Source organism: Papilio xuthus, unplaced genomic scaffold (genome assembly GCF_000836235.2).
Source record: "Papilio xuthus unplaced genomic scaffold, Pxut_1.1 DF826938.1, whole genome shotgun sequence".
In the NCBI taxonomy this organism is placed as follows: domain Eukaryota; kingdom Metazoa; phylum Arthropoda; class Insecta; order Lepidoptera; family Papilionidae; genus Papilio; species Papilio xuthus.
The window spans coordinates 2,497,884-2,522,299 of NW_013531711.1; the positions used below are offsets into that span (position 1 = coordinate 2,497,884).

Below are 24,416 nucleotides of genomic sequence, written 5' to 3' on the forward strand. Positions count from 1 at the left end.
GATCACGCAACTACTAAATCAATCCTATTGACAAGCACGGATGTCGGCGTCGTTAACCGTTGTTGCCGTTTTATTCGATGCGGATGCAATGAACGCTGGTTCTTAAACGTCTTGCCAACTCGATAACCTAATCTATCAAATACTAATTGAAAATATCAATTATCTAGCTTTACAGACTTTAATAGAACTTTGATTACTTTCCGTCTAAAAAAAGATAAAGATTATGTCTAGTAATTATATAATTTATGTATGAATGTATGTCCATTTCACTAGGGCATGTCAGACAATTAGGCGATTTTTAATGAACACGCTTATTGAAAACCATTACAAATCATTGTCCAACTTTAAACCAAAATTGCAACAATTAATAACTGCATAGTTATTTCAAATATTATACCCAAAACAATTATGACAAAGAAATAAATATATGCCTAATTTCGATAGATTTCAGGAACTATAATCAATACATTATCACTTTAAATATTCTTAGAAGAAATTTAATATTGCCAATGCGTTATTGAGTTACAACTGTTTTCATTATTCATAGCAAGTCTAGACAAAGCGGAGCACTAAATAGGACATCCAGCGCCATCTAGGGCATAACTATGCGTTATATTTATAGCGAGTAATTCCTGCACGAATTAAGAATCCTTGACATATACATTCGTGTCATACGACATTTATTATAGGGCCGTTATGAAATTGGCGAAATTCCATATTCGCCTTTCGAAGTCACGTCTACAAGAAGTACATACATGTCGTCATAGTTTTCCTGACAATGATAATTGGGGCCATAAGCTTGTTATATTGATTAACCGTGGGTTTCTAAGAGTAAAATCCCCGCTTAAAATTTGTCGCTATCTCTATTTTGTCAAAGATAATGACAGGGATGACAATATGTTTTATACAGAGATTTTGGTCACAAAAACCAAGTGAACAAGTCTCGCTCTAAATCATCTATAATAAAATGCTTTTAAATTGAAAATAAGTTCATTATTGTAAAGATAATATAAATATTAGCACTCATTTGAACATTGTTAAGCAATATAACATAGAATCGTAAATATTACGTCTTGATATATAAGATGTTAATTATTGTATTCAAATAAAGACATAAAATGAATGTGTAAATGAAACATATTAGTACAATGAAACGTTAATAATGTAGTGAAAGTAGGCCACTAACAACTACTACTTTATTTAAAACGTAATATTTATCTCCCGCGTCAATAAAAGTACCTATTTAGCGTTTCTTTCATAGGAATAATTTTGTAAAAATACCTAAATATAAAAATGTTAACTATCTCTGAAATGAAGTTGTTACAACGCGTTAAAATAATACGGGCTTAGCTACAAAGAAATGATTAAAGATCGTAACTTTTCACTGTCTTCTGAGGAATTATATTGCCGTCCAGAATGTTGTGTAACATCTATTTCCTGGAAGACGGATCTTGACAGCTCTGTCGACATGTTAGCTATGGGACAAATATAGAAAGAGAATTTGATTTATGATACAACTAGCTGTCGCCAGCGTCTCCGTCTCTGTCAAAAAAAAACTTAATTAACCTATGTTTTTTTCCAGACTATGTTCTACATCTATGCCAAATTTGAGCCGATCTGGAGATACGTTCAACCAAACATCCATCCTTCCAAACATTACCTTTTATAATATTAGTAAGATACTTCGTGAAAAGTATAAAATGAACGTAATTGAGGTTCCTGATATTTGTTAAGCTCAAAAGATTAAAAGGTTTAACCGATTTTTAAATGTCATCAGATTTGTTTACTCACCCGGAATCACAAGGTCGTAAACATGACCAAATTAAATTTGTGTATCTAAAAATCTTTTTAATTATTCATTCCAATGAATAAAAGCAATAAATTTTTTTCTGCCCGTTGTGACATGTGATTGAATAATCACTTCTAAATAAATCGTCCGTGACAATCGTTTTTATGCATTTAAAACGATTGGTGAAAAAAACAATTGAACGTGCAAATTCCGTATAAAATCTTTATCCATAGCTTTTTTGTAAATATTACTTAAAATATGTGTAAACTGTAAAGTAAAAGTTTCATCTTAAACATACATGTTCTTTGCATATGTAGATGTAGATGCATATGTTTTTAGAAGAGAAAGAAAGAAAATAGAATGTAGAATTGTTATTTTACCTTCTTTTTTAACACAAAAATCGTGCACGAAAAGTTGTAGGATACTATTTAGAATAGCACCTAAAAATATATAGAATAGTTACAAGGGTTGTACATCTCGGTGTCGTTTGCTAACGATAAGATTATCTCCGTATTTCCTTTGGATTTAGAATCTTTAGATAATAGTTATCTGTGTGTACCCTGATTACATGATTGGGATAACACAAACTCGCTTCGCTCCTTCTAATCCGAATTCGCAATACACCGAATGGGAAAATTTAGTTTGTAAAAATGTAAGTAGTAAATATAAAACTTTCGTTTCACACATCGCTTGTAATTTTAAAAATCCTGTTCCCGTTTCAGATCAAAGCGGATTATTTACGTTTGGAAATTTAATGATTTCGTGGGCGCAGAAGAACGTAATACACATAGTTTTAATATGAGATCTTTCAATAATGTAGGTTATATCTAGGTTAGATTCGCATAAACAGCGATAGTAGATTACGACATAGATATATAAAACTGCGAGTAAATATTATGTACGAAGAAATTCAAATATAAAGTAAAAGACATCGTTTCAAACGTTTTGTTAAATTTGACCTATTTAACAAAAATTACTCTTTACAAACTAATAAATACCTTTAGATTTTACAGGCAAGTTATTAATAGAAATGTTTTTAAACTCTTTCCTTTCTTAAAACGTTCATATTATTGGATTCTATAAATATACTCTGTTTCATAATAATATTTATATCGGCCAGCTGTTTAACATGACAATAAATTAAGTTGAACGTAACCTTTGGCGTCGCGAGCGACATCTGGCGATCATCAATCAATATTTCATCATATAATTCATGATGTTTTCATAAAACGCTTTAAACGATATTGTTTATGACTCCAAATATATTTTATGCTGGTCCGAGTTGGTATTATAATATTTTTGTGGTTGAATAGTTCGTATAACACATAAAAAAAATAAAAAAAGTTTGCGATCATTAGCAAAAGTTTTATGTTTGAAGTAAAATATTTAAGGAAATCACACACTTTTTAATAAAAAGGGCATAAAATACCTGTCTGATGGTATTGTTTATCTAATACATATCAAGTCAACTTAATATAATAGAAAAATAAGTCTAATTTATTTGAAACAACACTGTCACGCGTCTTTTGTTTCTACATCCATAGAAATTGAATTTAAACCAATCTTTACTGTAAAACAAATATACCCTTCTCTGAGAAACACAATAAATTCGTGCCGAGTAAATAATATAGAGATGGCTTTTATTTATTAAAGTGCAGGAAGCGACTTATGTAATATACGTGAACTGATTTCTCATATCGATATTGGTTAATATAAGTTTTAATATTAAATTTATATGCCGACTATGTTATTACCAATACCAATTCGATGTTGTAAGATGTAATAACGTCCATTTACATATGTTAATTACATAAACTGATTTCCATTTATCGATTAGAATATCGTTATTGTTATTAGAATAGTTATTGTAAATTAAGCGATTCGAAGCATCGTTCTTTGTGCGTACCGCAAAGGTTTGGAACAAGTTGCCAGCCTCTGTTTTTCTTTCCAAATATGATGTTGGGACCTACAAAAGTAGAGTGAATAGGCACTTACTAAGCTAGCGCGTACTATCTTTCGACCAGGTGGGATCGTGGTCAAGCGCTAGCTTATATAATAAAACGTTAAAAAAAATTGGATAGTCTGGTTAGACCGGGCACTAGCTAATAATTTGTAAATTAGACGTAAAATTCATCTTAAAAACCAATTACATTTTTTACAATATTTTATATCTTACTTCTTACTAATATTATAAATGCGAGGATTAAGATGGATGTTAGGTTAGATAGGAAGGTATCTCCGAAACGGTTCAACGGATCTCGATTAAATTTGCCACAGAAGAAGAATATAGAAAGAACACAAAGGTTCCTTCTTAAGTTATTTTTTTAGTTCCTCGCGGACGGAGTCACTAGCGACAGCTAATAACATTATATATATTATATTATTTGGGTTAATTTAGTATTATAATAGTAATAGAATTTTTTAAATCGGCCAAGTAGTTTTTAATTTTCTCCATAGTAAAATATTAATACACATATCTTTTATAATATTTGTGTACCTTTTTGTTAGACAAAATTTACGATATGGGAAAATTCATTCTATAAAAATACAGGTCGAAAATGGGCTTATAAAGAATTAATTTGAGTGCACAATATAATAATAGAGCTTTTGTTATGGATAATTAGTATCGAGTCTAGATTAATTAGAACAGACCGCGTACTGTTATAAATCCCAATATCTGGATGACCGGTATTTTTTTTTTAATTGTGTTTTTTGGAAATCCTATTTAAGTACGAATTAGTAATAAAATGATGAAATATGAATAATATTTTTCGATCTTACCGATAGAAAAAATTAAGTTTATGTTTAAGTTGATTATCGATAAAACACGAATAAAATGACATTTTCTAAAAATGATTAACAGAGTTTACTTTAGCATTATCCTGTGTGGCCCTTAACATTATATGGCAATAATCACATTAATTGTTTAATATTGCATCTCCCTCTCATTATTTTCGAAAAAATAGAGACAGAAGATAATTCATAACAGTGTTTTGTTATAGATGGAATTTTAAAGTTCTCCTCAAAATGTTTAATGGTATTTAATAGTATTAAAAGGTTAAGGATGTTTAAAGAATTATTTCCAAGGATTACTTATAACAAATTTGAACACCCTGTTGCTAAAAGTTTCAAGCTTCTTCGCACGGTAACTGTTGAACTTCTAGTTTATGTTAATATCTTTTAAAGTGTCGTTAAACTTTCTTAAGTGATAACAGACAGCTACTTTAATGTCGCTCTCTACATTTTCGTATTTAAACAAGTTTCCGTAGCAGTGAAGCTACGGGCGTCGTAGATCCGTAGCAACTTGTAAGATTACGTATCAAAGACAGGCTTGAAGTGGAAGTATAGAGGGATGACTTAACTGTTTCGCGTACTCTCTCCGGATCATATTACAAAGAATCTTTTCATTTATTTTATTAAGATTTCGTAATGGTAGAGAATGTCATAGATTAGAAGAGGTTTTAAAACGCAAATTAATAGCGAAGCTATTAGTATCTCAATTGATTCTGAATCAAATATAATATAAACAAATCCCAAAAACATTTATTATATTCTTATTTTCAAAATAAGCTTAACCTTACTAATCAAATCTATATCACGAACACAAGAAATATCTTTTCTCTTTGCATTACACTGAGGATAAATTACATATCCTTATTATATTACAGCTCACCTATATCACATCTATAAACCGACAATCAGACAAGGAATGGACATCGACATTCATAATAAAAGTAACAAGAAAAACAAAGTTATCGTATACTTAAATAACTTATCCTTAATTTGCGGCCGAAAGAAAGTACTTAATTTATCCCATCATGGAAACGAAACGCCGCAAAGAAACTGTATCTGTATACGTGACACATCCAATTAATGTTTGTTTCACACGAGGACAGCTCAGTGATTCAGAACAGTAAGAAAACAACGGGGTTAGATAAAGTGCATTCGCCTCGAAGCAATTCCATAACGAATATCAAAAATTTATGAAATTGACGCACGATAATCACGTGACTTATCGAAAGTTCTATTAATTTTTGAAGTTCGTTATGGACTCGCCTCGAAGCGAATGCATTTTGTCTAACCACGCAGTGCTGCTATCGTTGGAATGTACGTGGCGATACAGGACAGGACAGGACAGAAAAGTACTGGTGTGGTACACTAGTCCTTTTCTACCATTGCAGTACTGTTATGTCTTACTGCTCTATCACACTATACTACCCTCATGTGAAAAAACAAATGAGAAAAAGACTGCGAGGGGGCGAAGTGAACAAGCAAACCATTACGCCCGTCCGTTTCATCACAATTATTCTATTATAACATAGCTTTTGTGTTTGCCCAAGTGTTAATGAAGTGTGTTTTATATAACACAATAAAGAAAATCAAATCTAACCTTCATTTATTTCAGGCTCATTAAATATTGTAAATACAATATTCATACATTTTTTACATTTTTATGTAACTGGCAGTAGCGACATTGACGCCTTTTTTACAAACAAGCTCGCACTTTGAAGACTTTAAATAAATACATGTAAAAACATATAGTTTTTCTCATCATTCAAATAATTTACACAAGATTTCTTTAGATTGAAAGTCAAATATAAAAAATAAATAAACCCTTATTTTTATTACTGGCTGATAGAAAAGCTTTTTACTAGCAAAGGAAATTTTTAAATTTTTTTGTTGTTGTAGATTTCAAGCGGAACAAACAATTAATTTCCGTTATTGCCTTAGGTTAATTTCAACATTGCTCGAAATATGTATCTATCATACTCAGAGTTGGTAAATGTTCACTTAACGAGTCTCTTCTTGTACACTTATTAACTAGCACATATCAAGTAATTCAGCCGATAGTAGATTTAATATGTTAAGGAATTGAAAGTAACCATTCAATAGATCCAAGCGCAATTGTAGGCTAACAAAATAATTCTAAAGTATCAAATCTTTAAAAATAACTGTTAGCGCTAATTTTTGTTCTAAGGCATTACGCTCCAACTATATTTTGCAGCGGTGACACGGATCCAAGAACTAAGTTCTTCAAAGTAGATCACGAGACGTTCTGTCTTGATTCTTGAACTTCAATATGGGACTTTAAAGTAGGTCAAGTTTTTAATAATGTCAACTTTGATTGTAAGCAAATTACTGTTATTTATCAAAAGCTGACCCTTACATTGTATTGTCAAAATAGAAAAAAATCGTCGAAACTAGAAGCTTCGTTAAAAAGCTTAAGAAAAATATTTCGATTTTCAATATTTAGAGAAAAAACTGCACTGTATGATAGTTTTGAAAAACATATAGAATATGAATTAAATTATCAAGTAAACAGATTATATAATATAAATGACAGAGCCTTTTAATAATATTTTGATTTAAAAAAGGAACGTCCTGTAGATAGTGAAACACTGTTAAATATTAAACTCTAAAATGTAGGCCATTGTTAACTTTTCCATTTAAATATTAAACATATAATATTTTAATGAACTTAACTAGATGGTAAAATTCAATTACATATTCGGCTCGTAAAGATCAAAGTTAATTTAATAAATTTAATATCAAATTTATTAAGCAAATTCGTTAGCGTAATCTTAATACTAAAGTTAAGACGATAATGAAGTGATTTTATTAAAATTTATCACTCACTATCTAATTTCATTGGCTAATTAGTGTAGAATATTGGGTTCTTAGTAATATTTATTGCATAATCTGTGTCTCACAGGAGCAAGAACTCAAAATTAAATCGTTTAACTTCGATATCATATTGTTACCTTCACAATATAAAATCTTGTATTCAGATACTATGATGAAAAAATCCCACATACACAGATTTGGTAACCGTCTAAAATAAAAAATGTTCGTTTATTTTTTAATCTTACTAATATTATAAATGTTTGGTTGGATGTATGTTTGTTTAAAGGTATCTCCAGAACGATTGAACGATTCCCGCTGAAATTTGGCATAGATGTATAACATAGTCTGGAAGAATACATAGGCTACGATTTAAGTTTTTCTTTTTTAATTCCGCGGTGACGGAGTCGCGGGCGACAGCTAATATGAATCTAAATATCTACAGATCGTTGTCCTTTGACCATTGAGAGGACCCGGAATAGTTTAAACTAACATTCGGGTACAGTTTTAAAATATTTTTCTTTCCTAAATATTACGATCAATTCGCTAATAAAAAGGCTATATATATACTTTTATTGTGTAATATATGACACATATTAAATAACAAAGAGATAATATATTTTACGACTTTAATGCGTCGACTTTATATCTTCCTTGACTGTACTTATAGTAAAACCTAAAGTCATCCGCAGATCTCTCTCATTGGAAGGGTTCCGTTTTTTCTCCTTTCGAGGTACAGAACCCTAAAAAACTTTAGTGGTTACCTCTGTAAATAACTATTCTGTATTCTGAGCTAGAGTTTTGGACGATAAACTCTAGTTTTAATGTTTTTGGAACACTAGTTTGTTTCAAACATTAATTCATTAACGACAATGATATGAATAGACATCTGAACAGACTGATTTATTCCAAGCAAACATTTCTCTTCGCTACAATACTATTATATATTGATTTTTTTTGTTATCATACTTTTGTCGCAGTAAATGTATTACTTTTATACATTTTTTTTTTCATATTTTTGAAATAAAATTGTTTTTAATTTTTATCATTGCGTCAGAGAAGCTAAGCATTGTATTGTTTTCTTTTCTGCCTCGTTTCCTCTTAAAAATATAAAAGAAAAAATACTAAAAAAAAATAATTTTAAAATTTCACGCGAGTTACATAGGCATGTTTAAATATACGTATAATATCATTACAATGCACATTTGACTCCAAAACTAATAAACTAAATGTAAGAAAAAATAGTAGCAAAAATAATTTTAAAATTTCACGCGAGTTACATAGGCATGTTTAAATATACGTATAACATCATTACAATGTGCATTTGACTCCAAAACTAATAAACTAAATGTAAGAAAAATGTGAATAACCTAATTCTGACGCCAGATATTCGCGTCGGCGTCTTTTGATGTGCGCTGAGTAGCCGGTCCGATGTTTGCTATGAGACCGTATTAAATTGACAGAATTCCATTTTTTTCGTTCAAGCGACATCTTTAATGGTACGTGTAGTGTCCGCTTTATGGCCTCTTCATCATTTTCAGCCATTCCTGAAACAAATTGCTTCTGCTGTAATGGGCTTAGGGACTGGGGATGTTCAGCCTATATTAGATTTATCGTTATTTAAAATGAAATAAGCGACCTTCTTTTATTTCGTTAAAGCTGAAAAGTTTTTTTTATTGCAAAGGAAGTTAACTATTTAGCTAGTCACTCCATTTTTAAATCAATTGAATTTGGTAGTAATGTTTTGTGAACTACAAATAGAAATGAAACCAAAGCACAGTACGGCCCTTTAAAATCCTAAGATGCGTGCAGCGGTTCTGAAGATACCTTCAAACATCCATCTATCCATCCATCCAACGATTATCCATCCATCGCAAACATTCGCATTTATAATTTTAGTAAGAAGTTAGATTCACGCAGAATATTTGGCCGTGTTATATTCATCCATAGAACTTCAATTAAGTATTGCTGCACCAAATGTTTAGTATCTGCGTTTTCATAAAAAATAAAGGTTATATATTTTAGAACCGTATTATCAAACATATCCAACTTATTAAAATTAATTAAAAATTATAATAAAATTCTCTTTAATAATAATAAATAACAGTACAATAAATGACAGCTAATAAAAAGTTAGAGTTGCGCACTTAACACTCGGGTTACTTAACGCAGCCAAAACGCGTCCCGCAAACGATAAAGTACTCGCATAAATCACTTGAATGTTGCTTCCCCACAGATTTTCACGTAATAATACGTCTAGTAGCACCGCTCGGTTAATATTACGCCAACGTATTAACTGCGCGAAAGATAACAACTTTGTGTAGATCCACGAGATATACGAGTGAACTTTCCGTTTCAGATTTATATTTTATCGTTGTTTACAATGTCATATTGGCAAAAGGAAGTGGGAATGTGATAGCGATGTATGACCTTGAGATGTTTGTCGCCATTTATCGTAATAAAATGATCATGAATAGACAGATAAATAAAAACATAGCATATGTTTTTAATAAAAAATAAGCTTTTATAATTGTATCCAATTATATAAATACTCCGTGGGTTTTGAAACCCCGTTTAAACCTTATTGTTATCTGCGCACTGGCCACTCAAGTCGGAGCCGGTGTTGCCACAACAATAACAAAGAAATAAAAAATAAAATGCAATAAAACAAAACAACTTTTACACACTGATATATTATTGGACAGAATTAAACTAGACGGATTTCACAATATAATGTTGCATTCGCAATTAGAGATAATACGCTGTTCGTTTCTTCTAAATAAGCATGAAAGTTGCTAAAATGCCTATCTTGCTTCATTTCTTTTAAACGAACCATCACAAAACAAGCTAAACGATTCCTAATGAAAAATATTCCTCCATTGAGAGCTAAAAGATAGTCATTCGAGTCTCATTATGGAGAAAAATTTAATACAGCCATTGTTGAATTTAATAACTTTAAAATTACCTAATCTCGAGTTAAATTATTCGTGGGAACGTTTTATCACATTTTGTCAAGTGAATTTAATTTATTTCTGAGTAGAAAAAAACGTAATTATTTATTTCATCTACCTAATGACCTACGTTCTTGTTTTCATAAAAACAGTTGATGACGTCATACCATATTGTACTTTTACAACTTCAATAGACTTAAAACTTAGATTTATATTAAATATTTTTCAACTCAAAACTTTAAGCTCTACATTCACATAGAAATTGTTTTCAATGACAATATTCGTGTGCCAAATTTATGTGGGCTTGTGTAGTTGCAGAATCACCCGCTGCGTGCGTCTTGTTGGCGCCGTACAGGAAAAGAGAATTTTCATTCACAACCAACCCCACTAGTCACTGACCTTTTGGCCCTACACCAACTCTCGTTACTCGTATTCTTATTATTTAAAAAAAACAATCATAATGTAGTTTCTAAACCCCGTATACGTAATCCCCTGTTGAAGGTAGATTCTTAATTCTAGCAAGGACTAATAACACTGTCACTCAAATTGAAAGAAAAGGCCTTAAACTGTATCTTCATTTGTCTTCTCAGAAATGTATTAATATTTTTTATTTAAGAACAAAGTAGCAGAAATATGTATTTTATTTTAGATTTTCATTTCGTCATTTTCCATATTTTATCCGCATTTCTGAGGAAAAAGTAGAAGGAATATTTTACAGCGGCTTTAATTTGCGACAAACGAGGCAACGGGAAGTTTATAAAACAATTTATTAAAAAGCTCCTTTTAAAATAAGTTATCGCATGAATAAAGTTATTATAAAATTACGTGTCTCGTGTACATTACATTTTGAACTTATTCTAGCTAACCTATTTTTTCAAGGCGATTACTAAAGTTCGATAAGATTAAAATAACCTAAGTACGCAATAATAAACCTAAAAAGAATAAAATACTTAAATTATCTAAATCATTTATTACTTTAGATTGACGACTCTTATATTATCGCGTTAATATTATGAGCTTGTACAATTTTTTTAAGTGTAAGGACTCTGATGAATAACAAATAAACCTTTTCATTATAATTTGCTAATGTTATTAAAGTGTTTATTTTGTAATCATTAATTCAAATCAAACAAACATAACTTGTGGTTATAAAACAGAATCGTTTTAAAGTCATAAATTCTATTAAAATTAATGTTTGACGGTTATATAAACATAGTAAAACAAAGTTTAAATCATTAGTATTACACATTGCTTAGTAACAGCCATTATAAAAACAAACATACAAATATAGCTTCAATGAACGCAATGTTGAAACTCACACGTTGCTTAACCAACGCTATTAAACTTTGTTTGTTTCAATTTTATGATACCACAATTTGTTAAGTCATTAAAACTTCTATTTTCCCTTGCATCGTAAATAAAGGATCAATGCAAGCTCCATCTATTAATAGAAAAAAAACAATTAAGCTCTCAGTCAAGAAAAACGATCACGAAATTCCAATTACTATCTTGTCACTTCAAAAAGAACCTAATAAGTTGAGTACCCAGATAGAGTATTTTACCAAATAAGTGTATTTTATGTTCAGCACATCTTTCAAGCAAATTTTCACTAAGTTATGTAAGTAATCTTACTTAATATTTATATAAATGCAAATGTTTAGATGGATGGATGGATGAAAGGTAATATACCTCGATTAAATTTGGCATACATATAGAACATAGTCTGGAAGACAAAGGCTAATAATTGTTTTTTTTTTAATTCCGCGCGAACGCAGTCGCAGACGACAGCTAGTTCTAAATTCTTTTCAACAAATCCGACTTAAGTCTAAGTAATCTTTTTTTTACCATTTGCACAATATCTTCACACAACGTAAAATTGAGTACGAACTTAATTTTATGGTTCTGTTGTCTGCCATAGATTGATTTTAGTGCTAAATTGTTATCAACGATGTTTGACAGTTTATTGTTAATAAACGTTTTATAGTAAAGTATATAATCTTTATCGGTGCTATGAGAACGACTTTGGTCGCCTGATTCTGCGTTTAATGTTAGTAGTCACCTTTTTTACATTTTTTAGTGTCAAAAACAATGATAATTTCTATTGTCTAACAATAGTTTAACAATGGTAGAGCCCGCTTTAATATCTTCGCACGAATTGCCCCGGCACGCTCGGTGAAATACCACGACCACACAGAAGACAGGCCGTGAAGTGGAAGCAATTCCGCGTTTCGTCTGATGAGTGTGCCTCCCGGAGGACTTATTTAGTCCTCTTTCCCTTCCCAGCCTTTTTCTTATAAGGAAAAGTTGGGAAGCGGAAGTGGACCTTTCGGATAAGAGGATGCATGAGAAGGGAAAATATTTTCTTTTCATGCATCCTCTCCTCCGTCGATTAAAGGTAGGTAACGCATATGCGTTTCATAGCGTATGTCTATGGGCAACGGTCGCTTCGCTATTTCAGCGATTTCAGGTGGCCGCTCGCTCGTTTGCAGCTTTATTATATATATATCTATATATACAATAAAGTAACCCTTAACTTAGGGTAGGCTCCGAGCCCCTCGGTGGGGACATGTAGTGAGCTGATGATGATGATGATGATGATATATACAATCATAATAATTTTACTCAATATTGCTGATATGATGATTTTTAAAATTGAATGTAAGCTGCAGTCTACAGTATATGTTGTCAGTCTTTATTAGAAAATATTAGTTGATATCAAAACGAGAATGAATTCTAAAGTTTATTTATAAATTCTTAATTACATCGCGATATCAAATATTCGAGTGAAGTTTCTCAAGTAATAAATCTTTTAATGTACATACTGAGAATAAATTTTCTTGAATTGCTGTATTCTAAATTAAATAGATTTATCCATTACATACCAGTTTGGTCATTGAACCGAACTAATCGCAAGCTAAAAGAAAATCCAGTTTCCCGACGGCGCCACCGCGGCGCTCGCAGCGGGTCTGCATCTCAACATGAATCACTTATGCAATGGACATAAGTACTCCCTACTCAGTTCCTTTGTCGTCTATCTACGATTTATATAAACTTTTGTAGTATTCACGACAATGGATAATGAAAATGACAAATTATTAGCGACTTGTTTATTAAAAATGCCATATAAGATCCTAAATAAATAACTAAGATTTAGACGCAGGATTTTTTTTTCTACCAGAATTCTTTTTAATTTATTCTATTGATAGAAGTAAGTGGAGTTTCGATTTTTTTTATTTAAATATTAGCAGATTTTTTTTTGTAAATTTACTAATATTTCTTTTACCATTCCAACTAAGCTCTAGGCTTGTGGTAGGATATGGTTTACGACAATAGTCGAATGGCGGGATTCGAACCTCCAACCTTGTGATCGGAAATCCGTACGCTTAACCATTAGGCTATTGACGCTTCAACTTTTTAACATAGTTTTATGCTATGCCAATTACTTCTTACTAATATTCCTAATACTATAAATGCGAATGTTTAGATGAATGGATGGGATCATGTTTGAAGGTATCACCAGAATGGCTAAACGGACCTTGATGAAATTTAGCATACGTATAGAAAATTGTCTGGAAGAAAACATAGACTATTAATTATGTAATTATTTTATTAATTCGAGGATGGAGTCGTGAGCGACCGTTAACCAATAAAATCAAGAAATCATGGTCTAACTTTACGCAACGACACAAGAACATATTAAAAAGCTACAAGTTTGTTTCTGGATTCTAATCGCTCAGTATTAAATAATATTAGCAATAACAACACACGTTCATTTGACGTCAACAACGCGCGGCAAATGCGAGATATCTCTTGCCACTTAATAAAGCATTCATTCTTATAGTAAACAATATTAAGTCAGCGGCCGACCCAAAAATGTATTCTAGGTCGACGGCCATTCCCGTATTAAGATGATTGCGTTTGGGTCGAAACTGTGACAAAGTCATTGCTTATTCCGGCTCTATTTAACACCACCACTCTGAATTTACAACCTTAATTAGATTTTTTTATATCTAGCTAGTTATTGATACGTCGTTTACATTTTTATACATCTTTTTATATACAACAAAAAGTTTTTTATGCCGGTATTTTAGTTGTATTTTCGTGAATTATTTAAAGTATGAGAATTCTCATGGCGTTCTAGTAAGCTTGTACAAAACAACACAAGTATAAATTTTTATTTTGATAGTAGACATAGACTATAGTCTTTATATATAAGTTTAAAAAGGTAGTGTAATGTTTTTGACATTAATTTAAATAGAATTTAAGTTCGATGCCCGTATATTTTCCGATGTTCCTTAGGAGGAGGAGGTGTTTCGCAAGGTCTTGTATATTGCGTTCTATTCCCTTGTTGACTTGGAACCTTTATTTAAATTAGATTGAGTTCTCGCTACTGCAACCAGTAGTGGAACTGACAGCAAATGTATATCACTAATATAACTTACTAGCTGTCGCCCTCGACTCCGTCCACGCGAATTAAAAATAAAACCTAAATAATTAGCCTATCAGTTCTTCTAGACGGTGTTTTATATGTATGCCATATTTCATCAACATCCGTTCAGCCGTTCTCTAGATAGTTTCAAACAAACATCCATCCATCCAAACATTCGCATTTATAATATTAGTAAAAAGTAAGAAAGAAAGATAAATAAGATAAGCTTATTATCGGAAAAATAATCAAATAAAATAAGCACTCACTTCCCTAACCCTAATAAGAGGACGGCTAACAGATTTTCAATTAACAATGATCTTGCATATAAATGTTCATGTCGACCACCAAAGGAGAAATTTTTATCATTGTTTAGTTTCATTAATGAGAAATAATGATTCACCTAATGTCATTATTATCTTTACTATCATATTTGCATTGGGTTAATATTTAAGACAACATCATTACTTAATCATTAAACAAATTAAATATCTTGCGTTGTAAATTAAATAGCTAATTTTGCAGTACAAGAGTTTCATTTTTATTAACTCATCAACAGTGGTATCGGGCCAATACATATACTTACATATTAAAACTGTTGAAAATCCAAATACAGTGCTATGTAAAATATTTCGCACGTAGTTGGGGCAGATTATAGGTTAATACTTGTTTTTAAGTTCTATAGAATGGTTACGTGTAGTAAATATTGTTATTATTATAAAACAATTATTACATTAATAAATGTTTGTAATAAAATATATTATTAATAATTGACAGGTCACGCTTGCGACACGGATGGAGCCGAGGTCCAACTGATAGCCGACACTTCCTGACCAGCTGTGACCCGACGCGGCCGCTCATCGGCAAAATGCCTTATCACAAACACTATTACCAGCCTCTTATTGATAGAGTCGAAGTACTAGGAGATTTATCAGTCGTCAACGCAACCCGAACGCGTGCCCACATAAACGAAGTCATTATGTAAAATATTATCATGGAACTAACATTCAAAATTAAAATTGTGACGGGTTGGTGTTAAAATGGGTGATTTGCTACCGAGTATACCAAAGAGTACGTTGTCCAGTGAAGTAGACGGGTACAACTGGAGTGTTGTGGGATTGGATGACTACAAGTCTGACGCGGAGTTGGCTGCTGTGGAGTTGTTTAAGGATTATCCCGAGGGATTGCTACGATTCGCATCAGTTTGCTGCGTGCTCTTCATGTTGGTCGGGATACCCGGCAATCTAATAACCATTATCGCTTTGGCTAGATGTAAAAAGGTGAGTTTTTCTTAGTTGTATATTAAACTTAAAAATACGTATTAAAAGTGTCTACTGTACGTCCACCGTTTACCTTGGTAAATGTTAATTTAATAGTATAAAACATACGTCACATTCGTACGTAACATGTTTTCGAAAAATAGTTATAAATAAAAAAATTCTAAAGTAAAAAACTTCTCTTAAAACCCTAACTAAACAATTAACGAATAAAGTATAAAAGACTAATACGAAAGAGTGTAACCTCGTGAATATATATAATAAATAAAATATTATTATATATTTTGTTTATGAATATTATGTTCTAAAGTAACTTACGATTCATTCATCTAAATTATTGTATCATGTTATCAGTCGTACGGTATGATTGTTTTCTAATTACAAACTCTTACGTCAATCAACTCGATAACACGAAGTTAACAACTCTATTTTCTTCCCTTGATACTTAAAATTTTAAATAACGATACTAAATATAAATTTTAACGCTTGCTCTTGACGAGAAAAGCAATGTAAAATTATTTTTTGTTTCAATCGTATATAGCTCTATTTTATTTGGAATAAAAAAGTCTGCTCTTCTATCCGCCCTTAAACGAACCCTTAGGAAAATTTTAATCATCGTATTATCAGTGTAATTCAGCGAACTAAGTCTCGTCAAATAGTAGCAGTTCTTTAAGCTAAGATTATTCTGTTATTTTGGTATTTAGACAACCCTAATTGATTTTAACAGTTAATAAGTATTACTAGTTGTTTCTTAACTAGTGTGATATTAGTTAGAAATTAATCATACTTACGAATAATAAATGTGCAATAAATTTCAATTAATACTGTCCATAGTGTAAGTTAAATATAACTTAATTTATAATTAACCACTGTCACGTAGGTCAGTGATCTTTCCATATTAATTTAATGTTAGAAGAATCGTGATAAGACTTTGTCACGAATGATACGTAATCAGTAATGATAACTACAGTTTTTTTGGTCATTCAATGTAAGAAACTATTTGTTTTTATATGTTTCTTATCGTATTTCATAATAGTCTATAGAAAAATTAGGTCAATACTCGGATACGTGTACACAGAGTGTTATAATATCATATCGTATGGTATTGAGCATGTTTTTGGTTAGTATTGCTAATAAAAAGTAAAGAATGAACACACTGTATCAAAAGGAGTTTTTGGACATGTACAGCTTAAAAACGGCTATTAATTTTTGGGACTGAGTGTGGAAATTATTTATAAATCGTAGGTAACAATATCTTTAATATAAAATTATCGTGTCACAATATTGGTAATCCCGCGCGGACAGAGTCGCAGACAACAGCTAATAAAGGTCTTTTTTTATCTTGCAGGTTCGTAATGCGACAGCAGTGTTTATAATGAATCTATCGTGCTCTGACCTTTTATTCTGCTGCTTCAACTTACCGTTAGCGGCTTCTACTTTCTGGCAACGGTCATGGGCGCACGGCCGCACGCTCTGCAGAATGTTCCCGCTTGCACGATACGCACTGGTTGCTGTGTCCCTCTTCACTGTGCTGGCTATTACAATAAACAGATACGTCATGATATCACATCCGAGATTATACCCCAAGTATGTATCTTACTGTTTTGATTGATATTAAGTGTTATCATATTTTAGTTTGTTTTTTTTATGTCTTATGTCGACGTAATTTCTTTCATGATGATTCACTACTGAGTCTGAAATAAATGCATTATCGCATAATATTACACTAAGGTATCTATCACATTACACTTGAATTGGCTTGAATTAGTTGGAAAACTGCTTTAACTATTTTTTCTTTTTACACAGACTCTACAAGCGCCAGTACTTAGCAGTGATGGTTGCCAGCACTTGGATCTTCTCCTTTGGAGCTCTGATAGCTACATGGCTTGAAAAATGGGGTCGTTTTGGACTAGATCAGTCCATCGGATCCTGCTCCATTCTACCGGACAGCAGTCACAGATCGCCGAAAGAATTTCTATTCGTCGGAGCTTTTATGCTTCCCTGTCTGGCGATAGTCATCTGCTACGCGAGAATCTTTTGCATCGTCAGGGAGGCCGCAAAAAGATCAAGAGCACCCGCACGAGGGAGACCTAGGGCTGTTCCGGGTCTCGAAGATTCCGCCATGGGATCTGCGTCGACAGCCCTAGAGCGGTCTCCCGGTCCCGAAAACGGTGTCAATCACGCCGCTGTTCCACCTCGAAGAGCATTATTGGCACCGCCTGCGCTACATTGTCCACCTACTCCAGGTCCGGAACGTTCATCGTCTTCAGGCGTAGATACCCTCGATGGCCATGATGAGGAATGCGTTCTTGATGGAAAACCGCGAACACCGAGCGGTGGGGAGACTGCGAAGAGACTGCGACTAGCAGCTGTAGCTCTAAGAAGGTCACCAGCACCAGTGAGGCCACCTCGACTGACTCCCAAAGACAGGAAACTTTTGAAGATGATAATGGCAATCATGTTGTCCTTTTGGGTGTGCTATCTGCCTATAACTTTGACAAAGTTATTCCGCGAGTTCACCTCGCACCCTGCGGCTAACATCGCGGGGTATTTGCTGATATATTTAACGACGTGTATCAATCCTATCATCTACGTGGTGATGTCGAGCGAGTATCGACAGGCGTACAAGAACTTACTCATGTGTCGTAGAAAGGCGTGACGATCGCCCGGCGAAGGCGTCTCCGAGAAACGCCCGCCGTGACTAGTCGTGACTCACTGAACAAATCTGTGCGTAAGCAATGATAAAGTATTACAAAGATTTGTTTTGTGTAAACTTAGTGAATAGACTTCGAACGATGTGCGTTGTGCAGTTACGTTGATCTGAACTTTGTTGCATTTATTTCGTAAATTAAGTTGAAATGTAAGCGTGCCGTCCGTGATTGTGTTAAATGAATGAAGCGTGTAAATGTGTCAAACGAAACAAATTTTTATATCATTAAAAGTCATTATTAGATTTAATAGTTGTAGGTTTTGTTTCAATAATTCTATTACAAACGTAAAATATATTAGTATTTAAAGTAATATTCGGTTAGATATTAAAACATTTAATAAAAAAATCTTGATTTCAATGACTGATAATGTTAACAAAATTCGTTAAATGTAAGATAAGTTTTATAAAAAAAATTAAATTGTAAAAATATATGTGTTATAATAATTAAAAGGAATTGTGAAAATTAAGTATTGATAAAACTATGTTTAATTATTATAAAGGTGAAACTCGAAGGCCTAAAATGATATTCTCGTAAAATACATCTAAGAGGAAGAACAAATCATTCTTAAAACAGACAATAATGAGTCATAGCTACTAAACTGGAATTCTAATGATCTCTATCGCTTACTACATTTATAAAAAAAATATTAAATCAAATGCTAATGTAATATTGTGTTTAGTTACTTTGAAAGCAACAGTTTATTTACGTTAAATTATATTATAATTAAAAGTTTTATTAATGAAAATTACATACATTTTAAAATCATCAATGTAAACAATATATGAATTTATTAATAAAATGTTAAATTCAATAATCCATAACCAATGTACATGTTTATCAACTACGGTGAAACCCATTGGACGTCCGTCACTGACTCATAAGGATACATTCCAGTAAAAATGACCACAATGACGATGATTTACAATAACATTTAATAATTAATATTTGTGAGCGTATGTCGTGTGTGATGTTGAAAATGAATCAAAGTGTTATTGTGCATGTTTTACAGCGTAATTTATCAGTGTTAAACTATAACGGAACTGTTAAAGAATTGGGTGCGGTGCAGTTGTTCAATAACTATCCGGATGGCCTGCTTGTCTTCGCAGCTGTGTGTTGTACTCTATTTATGTGCATCGGTATCCCTGGCAACTTGATAACTATCATCGCCCTATCTAAATATGAAAAAGTGAGTATTTAATATACTATGTCTGTTCTTGTTTCTTGTAGGAAGTATATCATGGGTTTATTAAAATCAAAACATAAAAATCTCTCAAGAAAGTTGATACAATTGAATTTTTATCAATAACTAGCTGTCGCCCGCGACTTCGTCCGAGCGGAATAGCAAAAAACTTAATCAGTAAGTTATGTGTTCTTCCAGACTATGTTTTACATCTATACCAAATTTCAGCGAGAACCATACAGCCGTTTTGGAGATACCTTCTAACAAATATTCACATTCATCCAAACATTCGTATTTTATTACAAAGAAATAAGATTTTTAAAAATAATTTCTTTTGTAGGTTCGGAACGCAACCGCGATATCTATAATGAATCTCTCATTCTCCGATCTTCTTTTCTGCTGTTTCAACCTTCCTCTCGCCGCGTCAACTTTTTGGCAACGATCGTGGAAGCACGGACTATTCCTCTGCCGCATGTTCCCGTACGCGCGTTACTCTCTTGTAGCTGTCTCACTCTTCACCGTCCTCACGATTACGATCAACAGATATATCATGATCTCACACCCAAACCTCTATCCTAAGTAAGTAATATTCTGCTTTGTAAGAGACTTATGCTACTATAGCTGTCGCCTGCGACTCCATCCGCATGGAATTAAAAAAAAATCATTAATAGCAGTCTATGTGTTCTTTCAGACTATGTTCTATATGTATGCCATATTTCATCCGTTCTGCTGTCCTGAAGACACCTTCAAACACACATCCATCCACCCATCCATCCATCCAAACATTACATATCACATTTACAATATTGGTAAAAAATATGTTAGGTTATTCGTTGATAGAAGAAACGCCATATTTGTGCAAAATTTTATAAATGTCTGCTGTTAAATTGATCTAAAACAAACACTTTAAGTATACTTACTTTACAGTACTAGTGTTAATAAGAAAGATTTTGGGTATCAAAAATTTGCCAAAACAAGAATAAAACAGATGGATCTCATATTTACCGATTTAATTTAATTTTGTACCCTACGTTACTTATGTTCGATAAAACAAAAGTATTTATTGTATGCCCTTTTTTAACAGGTTGTACAGACGTCGATATCTAGTGCTGATGTTATTGTGCACTTGGATTTTTCCTTTCGGTGCATTAATACCTACATGGTTTGGAAAATGGGGTAGTTTCGGACTCGACACGTACGCTGGCTCTTGCAGTATACTACCAGACGATCACGGACATTCTCCAAAGAGAAGCTTATTTGTCATCCTCTCCCTACCTTTGATAGCAATTATCTTTTGTTATCTAAGAGTTTTCTATATTGTTAGAAAAACAACACTAGCAGCGGGCGGACCAGTACTGCGTAAAACCATAAAATTGGGCCAAGAGGATTCATCTAGTGCAAGCGAAAGACGATCGAAATCTGTTCCATGTAATTACATCGATGTATCAACACGAGATATATCTTCAACATCAATGAATAACATAAACAACACACCGGCTGATTCCTTACAAAATGTCAGATTTGAAGTGAAACAAACTGATAGAAATGATATTCTAGACGTTCCACGAATTTCAAGTAAACCGGCTGCAAGTTTCCGAAGAACTGTTCTAAGGAAATCATTAGCACTGGTTAAGCTTTCGCTACCGACAAGAAAAGACAAGAAATTAGGTACAATGATAATGGCGATTATGATATCTTTTTGCATGACTCATCTTCCTATAACAGTGACAAAGTTGGTGCACGATTACACTGCTCATCCTTATGCGAATATCGCGAGTTATATTCTATTGTATATGGCTACTTGTATCAACCCTATAATATACGTAGTCATGTCCAATGAATATAGACAAGCTTACAAAAATTTGTGGAAGTGTCGATGACGTTAATTCTAGTAAACAGTTAAACTAACTAGTCATGAACCAAACAAAGAACAGAACCTAAGATGTCATATTCTAATTCCTGACAGCTTTTTTTTTCGAAGAATGGAATATAAAATAATTGATTTTTTTTTTTAATTTGCTATCTATTCTTAATATCACTTGTGTAGTGTATGGTTGTACAAAACATTCCTTCAAGTAAAATTATGTTTCATCCACAAAAAATATGAATTTTCACAATATTTCATTAAGATTATAAGGAAATTAAAACTAATATAAATTCTTAATAATTAATAAGAGATCTGTATATACGTTTTAAATGTAAGATTATATTATATTTAATGTAATTAGGTGAAAATAATATGGAGCATATGTAAATAATGAATATTAATAATTTCAATTGTTTTGTCAAATTTGTTTTTTTGTTTCCTTTTTTTTAAAGAAAATGAAAGAGTTGGCAATAGTGTTGAAATAAAATACTAGATACATTTTTATAACAATATTTAATTAGGATTTGACAAAGGACAACCATGTTAGCTTAATATTAAGTAATTGTAAATACGTTACATTTAATGTCGATTTGTGCAATAAATTTATTAAAAAAACATGTAGTATGAGATACTCATGACATTCTCATCAGGATTTATATTTAAGCCAATACAAACGTTCGAATTGAGTTATAAAACATTACGTCAAAGGGATGTGACAATTCCACACAAATCGTTATCGATAAAAAAAAACCGCTCGGACACAGGTTTTTGAATTTTAAATTATTTCCTTCACCATATCCTGATTACCTGCTATTGAATATCGACAAATCCATTCTTGGTGGTTACACAACACTAGAAGTGCAAGTGAGAGTTCCGATATACCTATAAGTGTGAGCGAGAGACCTGATAAAAATGTTTTATGACTCAGTTTGTACGTTAATGATTCAACTATAGTTAACGTATTGTTATAAGTAGATATATAAGTTATAGATGGGTGTTTTATACAAGTTTGATTTATAAGCAAGAGTCGATTTTCAAACTGTCTTTTTGAATTGTTAATGACAACAATGTGAAAATTATTTTTATCAAATTTCATCAGAAGATCTTTTGTCGCCTTACTTTTGTTCTCCAGATTAGGTATCTGTAGCTCATATATCTATGATGTTCTTAATTTGAATGTGGGTCTGATAGATTTAGTTTGTATTTTATGAAATAAACGTAGAAGTTAATATTATAAAAGGATAATATAAGAAAAATGCCACCTTTAAAGGTATCTTAAGATAGTTGAAAGTTTGAATTTGAAATGTTAAATTTTTGTATGGTAGAAATAAGTCAAAGATTACACGAATATAACTGCAATATGATATTAAATAAATTTCTCTGTTTCATATTAATTTATCATAAAAAGATAAATAAGTATATTTATTTGATGTGAATAATATTACTAAAGAAACGAACAACGGTGTTGTGTCGCAAAGAATTGAATGAACCAAAATATATGGTACCAAAGAACCAAGTAATTCAGGGGCCATGTAACCCCGAGTCATTAAAATTACCAAAGATGTATCTAAAATGAAATAAATAATACGTTGACATATCTTTGTTTTTTTTTAATTATTATATTTTTACTTACTTTTCAAACTAAACCCCGTGTAGTTGTTGAAAAACTTCTTCAGGTAAAAAGTAGTAAAGAAGGACAAACAAAGAACTCCTTGGAACAATACGTCAAACGAAACAAAGTTAAATCTGAAAATTTTAAAACGAGGCGACACCCATTTCGAAAATAAAATAGTGGATTCCACTAATATAAAAATTGCCTTTCATAAAACATCAGGAGGTCGAGATCACTGACCTTTTGTACACAAACTGCTCATCGCCCTCGATATTGTTTACGCGAAATAAAAAAATAGTATATATAAACTTAGGCCTATGATTATCCACTTCTTTGTCAAATATCATCAGAATCAGTTTAGCTATTCGGGAGTCTTCACCTTTTTCGTTATTAAAAAAATAAGATATGTCTTTGTTACAGAAAATAAAAACATTTAAGAATAAACACGAAGTAAAAAACTCTTTTAAGGTCAACTTAAATTAGGTAAACAAGGAAGTACGAGTATTCACGGGAACTGTTCCATCTTTAATTTACAACAGTGAAATGAGACTAATTGTTCATGCCCTATTTAGTTCCCTTATTCCAAATTCGGTTTATTTCAGCAAACGTAATTGGTTTAAGTCGTATTAATACAAATTACGATGACAATAAAACAATGCTGAAGGACTAAAAGACTTATTTTATAGAAGATTAATAAACAAATAATTAATAAAAAAGAGCAACTGGCTGTACTTATGGCATCCATATCGAACAATAACTCGCATTTTAAATTCAATTAACCGTGGGTTTTAAGTGCAAAATCCCCAAATAAAACATATCATGAGCTCTGTTTTGTTAAAGATAATGACAGGGATGACAATATTTTTTATGACAGAGATTTTGGCCTCAGAAACCAACTGTATACCGACTATTCTAGAGTAAACAATGGAACGGACATACATATGTATAAACATTTTCCTTCCAGAAGTAAAATGATGGCCA

The 24,416-nt window shown here is 32.0% G+C and overlaps 2 protein-coding genes across 2 annotated transcripts in view; both read left to right on the forward strand.

Moving 5' to 3' along the window:
• Positions 1-19,034, forward strand: part of LOC106121618 (G-protein coupled receptor moody) — a 44,201-nt gene extending 25,167 nt beyond the window's left edge. Inside the window, exons 2-4 of the mRNA XM_013317336.1 lie at positions 15,566-16,068; positions 17,414-17,652; positions 17,872-19,034. Of these exons, the coding sequence (XP_013172790.1) occupies positions 15,829-16,068; positions 17,414-17,652; positions 17,872-18,724 (1,332 nt within the window). The 5' untranslated portion in view covers positions 15,566-15,828 and the 3' untranslated portion in view covers positions 18,725-19,034. The remainder of the gene's footprint in view (positions 1-15,565; positions 16,069-17,413; positions 17,653-17,871) is intronic.
• Positions 19,035-19,554: 520 nt separating this feature from the next.
• LOC106121621 (G-protein coupled receptor moody-like) lies at positions 19,555-22,044 on the forward strand. The gene is made up of 3 exons (XM_013317340.1): positions 19,555-19,962; positions 20,297-20,535; positions 21,041-22,044. The coding sequence occupies exons 1-3, from the start codon at positions 19,732-19,734 to the stop codon at positions 21,834-21,836; spliced, it is 1,266 nt and encodes a 421-aa protein (XP_013172794.1). The 5' UTR covers positions 19,555-19,731; the 3' UTR covers positions 21,837-22,044.
• Positions 22,045-24,416: the final 2,372 nt, after the last annotated feature.